Genomic DNA, 15,909 nt, shown 5'->3' with positions numbered 1-15,909 from the left:
ATCTGGAGTGTTCCAGGGGATACCTAGCAGCCAGTACTGTGCTAGATGCTGTAAAAACATTATCCTCATCTCACTGGATCTTCAACTGGCCCTCCACTAAAGGGACACTGTAGCATGATGTTCAGATGAAACTAACTTTCAACCAAGTTTACAATTCCAGCTGTAACACCAGATGTGTATGTTGGAACAAGTTACACTGCTTTTCTGAACATGTTTCCTCATCTGTAAAATGCAATTGTGAGAATTAAATGAGATTATATGAAGTGATTAGCATGGAGTAAAATTTAGTAAAATTCACCATCATAATTATCCTTATTCTAAGAATATAATCATACATTTTGAGCCACAGCTTCCTTGGAGGGGAAAGGAAGCAGGGATAGCTGAGAAAGATCCTTCTCCCCATGCTATAAGTTTCCAGTTGCCTTTTTTTTTTTTTTAGTAATTGTTGAAATGGTAATAGTTTGGATAGTCTGGGTTAGAAAAATATATTGCTAAAGCTAATCACCTGTTTCTTTTCACTTTTTTAATTACTGGAAAAAATCTTAAATTACACTTGTAGCTCACACTCTATTTCTATGAGCTGTACCAATTTAGATCCTTTGCAAGATATAAATGCAGAGCTACATATGTCCATCTGCTCATCAGTTCATTATGAGAATTCTTACTATACATCAGGCACTATTTTAGGTGCTAGAGATATAACAGTTACACAAGACACAGTTTCTCTCCTAGAACATATATATAACTTAAGCATAGAAGAGAGGCGAGAAATAAATCATTTCTGGTCATGGTAAGTGCTACAGAAAACAAAGCAGGGTCAGCATTCTGGTGTGAGAAGAGTGGGTATTTCTGATAGGGCAACCACGGAAGTGATATCTGAGCAGAGACCTAAGTGAGCAGAAGACACAAAGCATATAAAGTTCACATTCCAAGCAGATGGAACAGCAAAGGCAAAGGTCCTCACGAAGGCACAGCTTGGTGTGTGAGAAGAAAGCAAGGTGGCATCGAAGGAACATGGTGAGTTCTGAGACATCACGTGGAACTTTGGCAAGAAGTCTGGATTTTATTCCAAGTGTAGTGAAAATTCCTGGCATGTTTTAAAATGTAGGTAAGTGATCTGATTTATAGTGCTAAAAGATGATGCTGGAAGTCTCTGTAGACACAGAAGAGGGTGGGAATGAATGCAGGAAGATAAGCTAGTAGGCTACTGAATTAGTCCTAGCTAGAGATGTTGGTGATCTGGACCAAAAGGGAAGGATGGAGGTGATAAGAAACAGTCAAACTTGGGATGTACTTTGAAGGCAGAGCTGAGCCTTGCTGACTGAGTGGGGAGAACATCTGGAATCATGATTGACTTAGTTTTAGGCTTCAGTAACTATGAGACAGGTACTGATGGAAAAAGAGGACTGGGAGTGAAACAGGTCTTGGGGGTAAACTCAGAGTTTAGTTGTGAACGTATTAAATTTATGAGTATGAGCCAAGTAGGAGATGACTGCTAGACAAGCAAGTGCATGTGGACTTGAGGACAGATCAGAGCTGGAGACATGCACATGAGTCAATAGCTCAGGTATGGTACTTACAGCCTAGAGAATGATTAGATCACCCAGTAGGGAGAAAAAGGGAGTACCTAGGACTTGGCCTTCATGTATAGGTATCATGAAGAGGAGGATCAAGACACAGAAAAGGTACACTCAGTGAAGTAGTAGAAAAGCAGAATATAATATTTCAAATGAAAACAAAGAAAAAAGGCTTTCAAGTAAGGAATGATCCACTGAATCAAATCTGCCTAAATTACAGAAGTCTAATTCGTCTAGGCACTTAGAAATGCCTTCCTCCCAGTCTCCAGCTCCTTAAGAAAGAAAACCTGTCTTTTTTTTTTTTTTTGCGGGGGCGGGGGGCACTAAGGATTGAACCCCAGGGTGCTTAAACACCAAGTCACATCCCCAGCCCTTTTTACTTTTTATTTTAATACGGGATCTAAGTTGCTGAGACTGGTTTTGAACTTGCAAATCCTCCTGCCTTAACCTCCCAAGTTGCTGGGATTACAAGTGTTGGTCACTGTGTCCAGCTAAGCCCTATTTTTTGCATACAGGTTTTGATGCCATAGACATGGGCTCAATTGCTTCTGAGTTGTGTGACCTTAGAGAAGTTACTTCTCTGTTTTCTGTATGCCTCCTGTCCATGCAATCACTAAACACTAAACGGACTATTCCCATAGTATCTCATATATACATCTTACTATTTCACTTTTATAATGTAGCTTTTTAGCTCTACACTGAAATCCTTTAGGACTATCTTAATCAACCAAAACATGATTAAGGTTATGGTCAGACTGGAATCAAATAGGAATATTTGAATCAAACTTACCACTTTGTAATCTCTATAACCACGGGCCATTTTGTGAATCTGAGCAGATGCTCACTCTATAAAATAGAAATATATACTTAATAGGTGGTGGATTTATATAAAAATTCAGTGAGATAATGGTTTACCTGCTCACTACACAGGATTTCACCACCTTTGTGATCTACAACACTAATACTCTCAGTGTTCATGAACTGACTGGAGCGACAACTTTAGAAGGAAAAGCCCTCCTTCTAGACCATCAGTTATTAAACCCAGTGAGCCTGAGCAGGGTCAGCAAGGTAGATTATTGCAGCAAATATAGATCACTAATTATCCTGGAAAATATCAGGAATGTCTTCCTCTTCCATATTTTGTTGTGGATCCACAGAGATACTTAAGCCAGAAATTCAAGCATTATCTAAGTTTCTCCCTCTCACTCACCACCCCCATTTTATTGTCAATAAGATGGCAATTTATTTTACTTTCAAAATGTCTTGCTTCATCTAAGACACCATCCCTTATAAGACACACCATTATTTCATGCAGCTTGAAGAAAGGAAAAAAATGTCACATTAACTGTGACATGCCATTGACTTTTAGAAGCATCCAGGTTTCAGATACTAAAATGTCGGGGAAAAAGTGTTATCTTACCACTGAGGAAATATGGTACCTTTCATTCTACCACAATCTTAGTTCAGAACCCCATCATCTCCTGCCTGGACTAGGGACAGAAACTCCTAATGGTTTTCCTCCATCCAGCTTCCACAGCCAAAATGAGGCTTCTAGAAAGCCAACACTACCAACTCCCTAATATTTATATCATTACTTAGTTCTTCTCCCATAGCCCCTGGCTCATATTCTTCATTTTCCTTTTTTTTTTTTTTTTTGGGGGGGGGTGCCAGGATTGCCTTTTTGAGACAGGGTTTCACTAAGTTGCTTAGGGCCTCACTAAACTGATGAGACTGGCCATCAATTTAAGTTCCTCCTACCTCAACCTCACAAGTGACTGGGGTATAGGCATGCACCAATGCTCTGGGCTCTCACCCCATTCTTGACAGGAATTCTGGAAGCAGAGGCCACGAGCAGTGCTACAGCAGTGAAAGTTCTAAAGTCAACCTCTCAGCTTGAGTGGCCAGGGCCCACTCACCACCACTACCTCCACAAGTCTGCATTGGTACAACAAGCCTCATATTCTTCACTTTAGACTGGATCCAATTCCCAAATGCCATGCTGCTTCTTATCAACACCTTCACATGCTACTTGTTGTTTGGAATTGCTTTTGTTCCCACTTTTCATCTATCCCCCAGCTGTCAGAAATAAGAATCTTCTAGGCAGGATATATCCCCCCTGCACCCATACTGGTGCTCATTATTCTGGTTGATGTGGTCTGTAAAAGGATGTCCTTTCCTTCATTTACAAATAAACTTCATCCAAAAATGAACCCTACCCTAACCCCTAAAAGACACACTTCCCATAGAGAAGATAATTGGAGCCCCCAGTTATTTTTCAACACCCAGGAATCAGCTCCTCCAAAGAGTCTTCCCAAATTCTCCAAGCTTATGTTCTAGAATATCCAGTGCATACCTTTAGCACAGCACTTCTTACAGCACGCTGTAGTCACTGGCTTGCTTCCTCACCCACTAGACTGCGCACTCCTGTGAAATAGGGCCCTATTTCAGCTGTATTATTCTCTAGAACCTGGACCCCAGACGGTGTTAATACTTACAGAATTACTGGGTAGACAGCTGGATGGTTGAATGAAAAGTAGCTACTGTACATCATCACTGAGTCCTAGTCCGCGATTTTGACATTGCCACTAGCCTTCCCTAAGCCTGATCATTGGCTTAAACAGGAAAGGAATGGCACTACCTAAAGGTCAGTGCAGGGAGTGCATCAGCATGGTAACGGTATTTCTCTCTTCTGAATAACTCCTCTCCAGTTCCAATGGTTGGAAATGTCAATGGTGAGGGTGATTTGCATTTTCAAAGGATCGACCTAACTATATGCAGAATGGACTGGAGAGGGGACAGAGGGGAAGCAGGAATGCCAGATATAAGTTATTTTGTCAGAGTGAAGAGTCAAGTCCAGATCTGTGACTTCAACATCAATGCACTCAACTACTTTGTAATATCGCCTCTTTTAGCCAGAATTGACTTTTCTTTTTTCCTCTCAACTGAGCACCACGGCAAACAAATTTTAAGTATATTCAACGATGCAGTGATCCCTGCCTTCTGGTATTCATTCCTGTGTGTAATTCCCTCCCTTGAGTGTGGGCTGGCCTGCAGACTTGTTTCTAACCAAGAGAATACAACAAAGGTGACATCACTTCTATGAATGGACTATGTGAGATTAATTCCTGTCCTGCTAGTAGACTCTTATCCTTTCTGCTTTGATGAAGAAAGCTGCCATCTTGCAAAGGCCAAAGTATCAAGGAACTGAGAGTGACCTCCAACTGGGCATCTGTTGCTCCAAGGAGATCCCAAAAGAGAGTACTGTGATTCCTTACCAACCCAATTAAAAGCAATAAAAACAAAAGCAATTACATTCACATAGGGTCTCCTTCCAAGAAGTTCCTGATTCACCTACAAGTCCTCAGATCCCATGACCCTGCCCCATCAATGCAGAGAACAGGGGCCACAAGGAGGCAACAGGCCCTTGTTGTGAGAGCTGCTGGCCAGAGTCCACGCTCAATTAGTCAGTCTCTGGAAGGTGGGTTCAGTGCAGGAGGGCAGGGCCACTGGCTGGTTCAGCAGCTTGTCCATTAGGCTGATTTTAGCGTCTTGCTTCTCAATGTCCTCATATGGAGTCCAGGACAAGTCATGCTGAAGCTTGTAGGCACCAAGAAAGTCATGAGGACAACTAGTCCCCCATTCCTAGAAAAGGCAAAGGAGTGGGTTCTGATCAGAGCAGGATGTAAGTAAACTGAGTTCTTTTCCTATTTATCCACAAATTTCTATTTTGGCTTTTCACTTCAGACTAGTCAGACTATACTTGAAAAGCAGTTACATTATATATATCAGATATTCCCATAACAGAGATAATAAATGAAGTAATTTAAAGCAAACACACGTTTTATTAGAGTTATGCCTGGGATCACACCACCCCCAATTTTCTAGGCAAAAATTTACCAGTCTATGTCTATTTACTTTCATACACACATGCCAAGAATTTCTCAAAGGTTGGAGTCGGTTTGGGGATGAAGAGTAAATGTTCCTACCTTTGGAGAAATAATGGAAAAGTATTGCTGACCGCTCTCCCGTTTATAAAGATAGTAAATGTTGCCAGGTTTTTTCACCATATTACAAGCTACACGGTGCAAGTCGGCATCTCTGTGAGCATCTTCCAGTACCTGTGGACCACAGAGGCGCAATAGATGAGGATCAGAGGTAATAGGCACTCATGCTCAGGGTTCATTGCAATCAAAATGTGAAAACTGCAACACTTGGCATCTTGCTTCCCCACAAAATAAATCACTACTGGCATCCAGATAATTCTAAAGAAATAAAGATTAAATTTTGCTACTAGGCTGAAGAAAATGTCTTTAGAATTATATTTCAAAGTGTTGAGTATTAATGGATTTGGGTGGTTCTTAAGTTTCTTTCCTCTTTTTCTGTGGTAAGTACATTTCTTTCTTTCTTACTATTTTTTTTAATATCTTTATTTTTGTTCGTATATTTTTATGTGGTGCTAAGGATCAAACCCAGGGCCTCACACGTGGGAGGCAAGTGCTCTACCACTGAGCTACAACCCCAGCCCAGTACATTTCTTTTGTAAAAGAATACATTTTTTTTTTTTCCCTTTGAAAGGCTTTACCTCACTGAATTTTCTCCTGGTTTAAAAAATAAATAAATAAATCTTATTCTCAATTTCTGCCATTTGTCTCCCAGAGGTCCACGTCCTGGGAGTTTGGTCACCAGTGTGGTGATATGAGTGCTAATGGAAGATGTGGGACCCAGTGGGAGGTCCTCAGGTTCCTGGGGATGCTGCTCTGAGAAGAGAATACTGTTTTCCTGTAGGGAGTTCTTCAGAGAGTGAGAACATGTTGCCGTGAAAGCCTGAGCTTTGAAAATCTCTCTGCTTACCTTTTGGGTGATGAGATTTCTTCTCACACACACACTTCTGCCATGACTAGATATAGCCAAGAAGGACCCCCCACTCCCTCAGAGCTGAACAAGCCAGCACCTGTCCCTGAACTTCTAAAACTGTGAGCTAAATAAATCTGTTTTGTTAATAAAGTTAACCTGCCTTAAGTATTTCATCACAGTAACACTAAACAGAATAATATAACCTCTCAGGTTTATTCCTTCTATCTCACTCAAAACCTCTACATCTCTTAGAAGGTACCAAAGACAAATAAGCAACTACAGTCAATCCATGAACTAAATAATAAAAATGAAGTTGGGCACAGTCATGCACACTTGTAATCCCAGCTGTTCAGGAGGCTAAGGCAGGAGGATTGCATGTTCAAGGCCAGCCTCAGCAATTTATCGAGATCCTATCTCAAAAAATGAATAGGGCTGGGATGTGGCTTAAATGTAGAGTACCCCAGTTTCAACCCCAGTATAGGAAGGAAGAGAGCGGGGGAGGGAGGGAGAGAGGCAGACAGGCCAGCGGCCAGCCAGCCTAAAGTCTTTCCTTACCTTCCTGGCTTGTTCTTGCAAATACTGGATCTGCTCAGCTATGACTGTCAATTTGTTCGTGGCATTTGCTCGAATAAATTCATCAGCCTGTAGGTGGGAGAAAACCAAACTGCAGGGTGAGAAAGAATATGACTTATGATGTTCTTATATAGATCCCAGTGTAAAGAGTTATGTCAGCATCTTTACTTACACCTAAAGTACTTCCCATTCTCATTATTGCCACATACATTCCTATCCATCCCAAGGCCCAGCTCAAATGGCACTGCCACCCTGACAAGACTCCACACCACAGAATTAAGTGCTCCTTCTTGTCAGTTTCCATTGCTTTCACTGTGAACTCTAGCCACATTCTGATTTCTTTGGCCCTTCAATATGTCCTACCCTCTTGCTACCAAATATATTGAATATGCCTCCCCTCCACCTAATATATTTTTCTCCTTGCTTTCTGCCTGGCTAATCATGTATTTCTTAGGACTCCTATTTGTTTTCTCATGTTTAAATACTTCTAACATTTACCTCAGTTGAATTACATCATACCTATTTAAATTTTTTTCCCCCCAAATTCAAAGCCGGGTTAGTTTTTGTAGCCACGGCTGGCCCTCCGGCCTCTGGCGTTGTCGAATTTCCTGCCCTTGGAGTGGACGTAGGATTTGGTGTGGCTGTGTGGGATCCCAGGAGCCTTGCCAAAATGCCGGTACATCTCTCAGCCCTTGCGAGGACCAAAGAGCAGGGCTGTGCCACGGACCTTGGGGGAGTCCAGGGCCAGTTGATCAAAGGTGAGGATCTTGCCCCCAGCCTTGAGGATGCGGCTGTGGGCTCGGCTGCTCACGCGCAGTGCGCACACTTTCAGTTTGGGCACGTCGGGAACACGAACGTCATCTGTTGTGGTCCTCGTGGGGACGACCACAGCTGTTTTGTTTTCTCGGCCAGGAAGCTTCATCTTCCGGATCATCCGAGAGAGGGAGACAGGTGGCCTATTGGTGCGACTCATGAACAACCTCTTCAGTACAACTTGGTTGAAGGTAGAATTGGCTCGTCTAGCCAGAAACCTGTGCAACTTGACCAACAGCCTTAGGTAGATGTCCTGGCTCTTGGGCTCCTTGCGCTGAACCTTTGGGTCCTTGTGTGGCATATGCTGATTCCCATGATGGCGCCTACAGCTCGGCCTAGTCCAGAAAGCTTAAATTTTTTTAAATATATATTTTTTTAGTTGTAGATGGACACAGTATCTTTATTTATTTATTTTTATGTGGTACTGAGGATCAAACTCAGTGCCTCACATGTGCTAGGCAAGCGATCTACCACTGACCTACAATCCCAGCCCTACATTTTAACTTACTGTTGCATTTCTAAATGATAATCAAAATGTATTTTAAAAGACTATGTTATGAAGGCAGATATCATAGTACACACCTATAGACTCAGCTACTTAAAATGCTGAGGAAGGAGGATCATTTGAGCCCAGGAGTTCAAGGTCAGCCTGGGCAACCACAGCAATACTCTTCTTTGGAGAAAAAAGAAACAAAGATTAACTATGCATGGTGATGCATGCCTGAAATTCCAGCTACTCAGGAGGATGAGGCAGGAGGAAAGCAAGTTTAAGTCCAGCCTCAGCAACTGAGAGCCTATCTCAAAATAAAAATTTAAAAAGAGCTGGGGATATAGCTCAGTGGTAGAGCATCCCTGGGTTCAACCCCAGTGGCATAAAAATGGGGTGAGGTGTAGCTCAGTACTTGTATAATACTTGAAACCTCTAGTACCTCTAGTACCACACACACACACACACACACTCACACACACGCTACATTACACGTATACCTGACAGAAAGTTATGATCTACACGGAAGACTGCCCATCATGTGCCAAGAAATACAACTAAAGGCTATAGAACTTGCTTAAAACAGACCATATAACTCTCAAAGCCAGGAGAGACTAGAGTGACCTCAGAAGGATTATCACTCTTTACTAAGTATGTTTTCAAAGTTTGTCCATGTAGCTTCTATCAGAACTAAATTTCTTTATTGCTCAACAATATTCCATTGTATGCATATGCCATTTTATTTTCTGTTAATCAATTGATGGATGTCTGGTAACATTTTGGGGCTATAATGAATAAAGTTGCTATGAACATTTGTGTAAAGTTAACAAGAATTGCTAATGAGTTATTTTACATTTCATAGTAAGTATTCAAAATGCAGTGTATATTTTATACTCAGCACATCTCAATTTGGATGCTAAATCTTCATTAGAAATACATGACCTATGTTTAAATCACACAAAATCTACATTTAAGAAGTTGATCCATGTATTCAAATTGTATCAAATTTAAATTTAAATTCTAATAACTGAATCAATTATAAGGTTTTAAAATTCAAATTAAGTTAAATTTAAAATTCGGTTCCTTGGTCACACTAACTGCACAATCCAAGAATTCAACAGAAATATGTGGCTGGTGGCTACCTTACTTTATGGTATAGCTCCAATAAATAATACTAACAATAAAAATAAGAATAATTAAAGTTAGTACTACATGCATTCAAAATGCCGATGTGCCATAATTATGTAACCACAGCAGGTCAAAGATAACAAATGAGTTAAGTAACTTGTTTAGTAATAAGAAGTGTGAGAATTATAGGAATTGGAATTTATGTGTACCCAAAAGGTCAAATTCAATGAGCAATACTGTCATTTGAATGGTGGTCAGGATGGAGAACAGATCTTGTAGGGCCCTGTGGCCCAAGGTAAAAGAATTTGCATTTTGTTCCCAGGACAAAGGAGCCATATAGCTAGTGATAGAGCAGGTTGATTCCACAGCTAAGGTAGATTCTACAGTCTTATAAGAAATCTCTTTTTCCTTAAAATGGTAGCAGTGAATCTGTTTCTTATAAATCAAAGAACCTAATTAAAATAGAAACAAAGGAGAAAGTACCTATAATTACTAAGCACTAACACTGGCCCTAACCACTCCAAAGACCTTTATATCATCAGAATTTAACTCTCGTGACACCTTTATGAAGATGGAGATGACAGTCCCACTTTCTCATTTTAGGAATTAAGACTCATAGAGGTGAATGAAACTAAAAGTTTCACAGCTAGTAAATGGCGGTTGAAGGATTTGAACATAGATCAGTTTGGGTCTAAAATTCAGTCCTCATACCCAGCCTCCCAAGCTTTCTGAATCTTAAGTAGGGTATCAGAATTCAGTCTTGCCAGAAAGTACATTTCAGTACAGTAACTATACTTGATTCAAAGCTTATCTTTAGAGTGTTTTTTCTTCACTTCTCAAAGACTGGTTACATTGAAGAAATTCAGGCAGCACAATAAGGCATCCTTTATATTTCACTAGATTATAAGATGAAAGACAAAAACTGTATTCCTTATTTCTTTGGTTCAGATCATTGTAGTAAAATAAAATGTGGTTTGCTGGGCTGGGGAATATAGCTTAGTTGGTAGAGTGCTTGCCTTGCATGCACAAGGCCCTGGGGTCAATCCCCAGCACCACAAATAAATAAATAAATAAAAAGATTGTTTGCCCAAGATTTTGTCCCTGGCAGTCCACCTCCCAATAAGAGTGCTCTGATTACATAGACACAAGATATTCTCCTGATCCATAAAAGGTGCTTTGCTTCCCTCTCTAAAAAGGAAAAAGCATAAGGTTTTAAATAAAAGAGCTTTCCTAGGCTGGAGTTGCCGCTCAGTGTAGAGCACTTGCCTGGCATGTATGAGGCCCTAGGTTCAAGCCTCAGCACCGCATATTAATTAATTAATTAATTAAAAGATCCATTTACAACTAAAAACTGTTAAGAAAAAAAGAGCTTTCCTAAATATTTCAATTTTTCTTGAAAAAAAAAAACAACAGTAGAGATGTTTACATTAGGGAATTTGAGCATATTATCAAATGATAATTCAAGTATTGTTAACATTTAATAAATAAATTTTATGAGCAAAACAAACATATAATCAAGAACAAATATGAGGGCTGGGGATGTGGCTCAAGCGGTAGCGTACTCGCCTGGCATGTATGCGGCCTGGGTTCGATCCTCAGCACCACATACAAACAAAGACGTTGTGTCCGCCAAAAACTAAAAAATAAATATTAAAAAAAAAATTCTCTCTCTCTCTTTAAAAAAAAAAAAAGAAGAAGAACAAATATGAGACTGTATATAAGGACAAGGGGATATCAAAAGCTTTAAAGCAGCAGGATCTTCCCTAAATCTTTGCAGACTGGAAGTCTTGCTAAGAGAGGAGAAGGGGGGCTGGGGTTGTAGCTCAGTGGCAGAGCGCTTGCCTCACATGTGTGAGACCCTGGGTTCAATCCTCAGCATCATATAAAAATAAATAAACAAAGGTATTGTGTCCAACTACAACTAAAAAAATAAATATTAAAAAAAAAAGGGGGATGAGAAGGAACTTAATTTTTCACGGAATAGGTTTTTCCTCTAGATCTAGGAGTTCTCCTACTTCAAATCCTTCACTTTACAGATAAAGAAGCTGAGGTCCAGAGAAGTATTTGTCTGAAAGTAACGTCAAAATAGGAGTAAGACTCTGTGTCAAGCTGGGTGGGGGGGTACTGCCTATAATTCCAGCAACTTGGCAGGCAAATCACAAGTTCAGACAGCTTCAGCAACTTAAGAGAGGCCCTAAGAAACTTACTGAGACTTTGTTTTAGTTAGCCTTTTTGTTGCTGTGACTAAAAGACCCAACCAGAACAATTGTAGTCAAGGAAAAGTTTACTTGGGGGCTCACAGTTCAGAAGTCTCAATCCACAGAGAGCAGGCTCCATTCCTCAGGGCTCAATGTGAAGTTGAACATCACTGTGAAAGAGTGTGGCAGAGCGAAGCAGCTCACATGATTGGAAAGCAAAGAGACAGAGACAGAGACTCCACTTACCAAATACAAACTATATACCCCAAAGCCACATCACCAGTGCCAGCCACACGCTACTTTCCTTCAGTTACTGCTCAGTTAATCCTGTCAGTGGAATAATTCACTGATTGGAAGAAGGCTCTCATAACACAATCATTTCTCCTCTAAACCTTCTTGCATCGTCCCATACATGAGCTTTAGGGGGACGCTTCACATCCAAACCATAATATTCTGTCCCTGGTCCCCTAAAGCTCATGACTATCTCCAATGCAAATACATTTTGTCCATTTCCCAGAGTTCCCATAGTCTCAACAGTTCCAAGATTGCTCAAAAGTTCAAGATCATAGTCTCCTCTGAGACATAGGGCAACCTCACATTATAAGCTCTTGTCAAAATCAAAAGCAGGGCTGGGTTGTGGCTCAGAGGTAGAGTGCTTGTCTAGCACGCATGAGGCACTGGGTTCAATCCTCAGCATCACATAAAAATAAAGATACTGTGCCCACCTATAACTAAAATAAATAAATAAATTAATATTTATTTATTTTAAAAATGTCAAAAGCAGTTTACAAGTATCCAATATAGAAGGGCACAGAGTAAAAATTTCTATTCTAAAAAATAGGGGCATAGAAAGCAAGACTGAAATCCAGCTGGGCAAACAAGTCTGGCATCTAGGGCACATGACATGGTGATGTTCTGTTCAAAGGGCTCGTGTAGCTCCGCCTCATGACCTTGTTGGTTGCAGCCCAAGAGGCCTTTCTGTTGGCTTGCCTGTACAATTCCTGTAGCCTTCCTCAGGGGACATTCCATGGTACTGACATTTCTTAAATCTTGGGGGTCTCCACTGCAGCTTTGGTTTCCTCCTCACATCTCCATGCATCGACCTCTCAGTGGAAACCCACAGAGACTTGATCCTGCTGCGTTTTGCCTGGTCTCCTAGGCCTTCCTTTGAAATCTTGATGGAAGCCTCCATGACCCCCTAATTCCAGCATCCTGCATTCCTGCAGAAATAGCACCACATGGTTGATTCCAAGGTCTGCTACCATCTCGAGCAGTAGCCAAACCTCCAGGGACCCCGACTACAGAAACCTTTGAGTATCTAGGTAGCTGAGCATGTTGAAAAATCTCCTAGACCCCCTTGTGCAAGAAGGGTGCCCCACTGGTCTCTTCTCAAGAGAATTTTTACCTTTACCTCCTGAGCCTGAGATGGATATGATCTTGCTGAAATAACTTCAAGCCACCTTTCTTATTGTCCCTGGGCAGTCTTTAACATTTCTTTAGTGGTGGTAGTATCTTTAACAACTGCAACTTCCTTAGCCCCAGTTTTCAGTCCACATTTCAAGTCCAAGTTTTTCAAATCTTTCTGCTCTGCTTTATGCTCCTGATTATCACAACAAATTTGGCTAAAAGTCACTACCAATATCCATGCTACTGCCTGAATGCTATGCTGCAGAGAAATTTCTTCTGCCAGATGAAAAAGTCCATCACTTTTAAAATCAGCCTCACAGAAAATCTCAGGACACAGGCAAAATGCAGACAACTTCTCAGCCACAACATAACATGAATGGCTTCTAGCCCTATTTCCAATAGAGTCCTCCTTCTCTGAACCCTCGTGAGGGTTCACTGTCTTCACTGTCCACAGTCCTACTGGCATTCTGGTCTTTCCAGCTCCCACCAGAACTGGCTATTAAGCTCCACTTAAAACAATCTAAAGTATTTCCAGCTTACACTGCTAAACATCTCAAAATTTCTCCAACCAATTCCAAAAAGCTCCAAAAGCTTCTGAACCACATGGTCAGGTTAGTCACAACTATAACAATAATAACAATAATTGTACTGAGCACCTCTCAGTACCAATTTCTGTTTTAGTCAGCTTTTTTGCTGCTATGTTTTAGTTGTGTGTGGACACAACTTCATTTTTTTTTTTTTTAATGTGGTGCTAGAGGATCGAACCCAGTACCTCACACGTGCTAGGCAAGCGCTCTACCACTGAGCCACAACCCCAGCCCTGCTGCTATGACTAAAAGAACTGACCACAACAATTGTAGTTGAGGAAAAGTTTATTTGGGGGATCACAGTTCCAGATGTCTCAATCCACAGAGAGTAGGCTCCATTCCCCAAGGCTCAATGTGAAGTAGAATATCATGGTGCAAGAGTGTGGCAGAGGGAAGCAGCTCACATGATGATCGGCAAGCAGAAAGACTCCACTTACCAGATACAAAATATATACCCCAAAGGCACAGTACCAGTGCCCACCTTCTCCAGCCACACTCTACCCACCTTCAGTTACTGCTCAGTTAATTCTGTCAGGGGACTAATTCACCGATTTGGTTAAGGCTCTCATAACCCAGTCATTTCTCTTCTAAACCTGGCATTGTCTCACACATGAGCTTTTGGGGGACACCTCACATCCAAACCATAACAGAACCTGTCTCAAGTGGCACATGCCTGTAATCCCAGAAGCTCAGGAGGCTAAGACATGAGGACCTAAAGTTCAAAGCCTGCCTCAGCAAAAGCGAGGTGCTAAGCAACTCAGTGAGACACTGTCTCAATAAAATACAAAATAGGGCTGAGGGTGTGCTCAGTGGTCGAGTGTCCTGAGTTCAATCCACAGTACCTCCCAAAAATTTTTTTAAAGGGCTGGAAAATGCCCCTGGGTTCAATCCCCAGTACCAATAAATTTAGAGGAAAGAAGAGGGAAGTTATATTATATTGTGTGCATGGTACAAATGTGTAACAACAGATCCCAACATTATGCACAACTATAATGCATTAATTAAAAAAAAAAAAAAGTGCAAAGAGTGGAGAGCAACTGTGAATGCCACCCCAGCAGGAAGAAGAGCTGTTCTATACTCTCTCTTCCATTCTTCGTTGCAACCATTTAAGGCTGTTCTTACTGTTTAAAAAAAAAAAAAAAGATGTAGAAAGAAGGCTCATGTACCCAAACTTCCAGTGCTTTTCCCGATATTTTGCAGTTTCTCTTTATTTTACCTATTTTGCCAATGAATGTGTAAGCTCTGAGCATGAGAATGAGAATACTGTATCCAGTGAATGAGAATACAGGGCAAAACTTAAAGTCCTACCCTTCCTAGAATATGTTAAATTCTTCAAGCTCTCAGGTAAACAGATAAAGATTTTATGGGAGCAGCTTAAAATAATTGAACTATACATCCTTGAAAAAATTGGGTTAGAATGATCTTCACGCATCAAAGAGAACTTCTGTACTGCCTACCTCACAGGGATGTGCTAAGGTGCAAAATGAAATAATGTACTGAAAATGCTTTGCAGACCTTCCCACGGAGGGAGATTATGGGCACTCTACCTGCAGTAGAAGGTATCTTTGGTCTCAGAAGATTAGAGTTTGAGTCAGGCAACCGACTCAGAAAAACAGTCGACTTTCACTCTCTGCAAAAAGCAGACAAGAACCCCACTCTTAGTGGCTGTAAGGTCCAAGTCAAAACAGGTAGAGCAAACCTCAAAGGAAGACAGTTATTCACTTTCCCAGCCGTGCCTCCTCACCTTCTGCACCTGCTCGGCGAGCGCCACGAGGTCTAAGGGGTCCCCGACCCGGTGGGTGTGATAGGGGCTCACCAAAGCCAGGCCGCCGGGGGTTGGGGTGAGCTCCACCAGGGATCCTGCGACACACACCCAGGAACACAGGCTGTGAGCTCCCGCCCTCAGCCTCCCGCTGAACCCCAGAGACTAGCTCGCCCGTGGGGACTTCTTTCCCCAAGATGACCTCCGCCCCGCATACCACCCTGACCTGCAGCCGCCTGCTGCACTCCTGGACTTTCGGGGTCTTTCTTTTCCGGCCCAGACAGCGGAGCGTTCTCCATGACGGCTACTCTCCCTCCTTGGGCAGAAGAGCGTGCGCACAACGGCTTGTGAGCGGAGCTTCCGTGTTCCCGGGCCACTGGACGCTGGAGCGATGGGGCGCGGCCTGAACGCGGAGGCGGAGCTCCAGCAAACCCTAGGGTTGCTCTGAGGGGCGGGGACCACGTTGATAGCAAGAAGTTGTGTGACCATGCGCATGCGCCGCTCTCTTAAGAGGCGGGGCTTC

General features: G+C 41.8%; 1 protein-coding gene and 1 pseudogene across 1 annotated transcript; both read right to left on the bottom strand.

The window, feature by feature from the left end:
* Positions 1-1,700: 1,700 nt before the first annotated feature.
* On the bottom strand, positions 1,701-15,752 carry C10H1orf50 (chromosome 10 C1orf50 homolog). Its single transcript, XM_027937321.2, has 5 exons — positions 15,613-15,752; positions 15,369-15,484; positions 6,987-7,073; positions 5,564-5,695; positions 1,701-5,219 (listed from the first exon to the last, which is right to left on the bottom strand). The coding sequence occupies exons 1-5, from the start codon at positions 15,683-15,685 to the stop codon at positions 5,034-5,036; spliced, it is 594 nt and encodes a 197-aa protein (XP_027793122.1). The 5' UTR covers positions 15,686-15,752; the 3' UTR covers positions 1,701-5,033.
* On the bottom strand, positions 6,989-10,825 carry LOC114094249 (large ribosomal subunit protein eL18 pseudogene; annotated as a pseudogene).
* Positions 15,753-15,909: the final 157 nt, after the last annotated feature.

Source organism: Marmota flaviventris, chromosome 10, assembly GCF_047511675.1.
Source record: "Marmota flaviventris isolate mMarFla1 chromosome 10, mMarFla1.hap1, whole genome shotgun sequence".
Classification (NCBI taxonomy): domain Eukaryota; kingdom Metazoa; phylum Chordata; class Mammalia; order Rodentia; family Sciuridae; genus Marmota; species Marmota flaviventris.
Note: the sequence above shows the minus strand (reverse complement) of the source record. Positions and strands in the feature narration are given on the sequence as shown.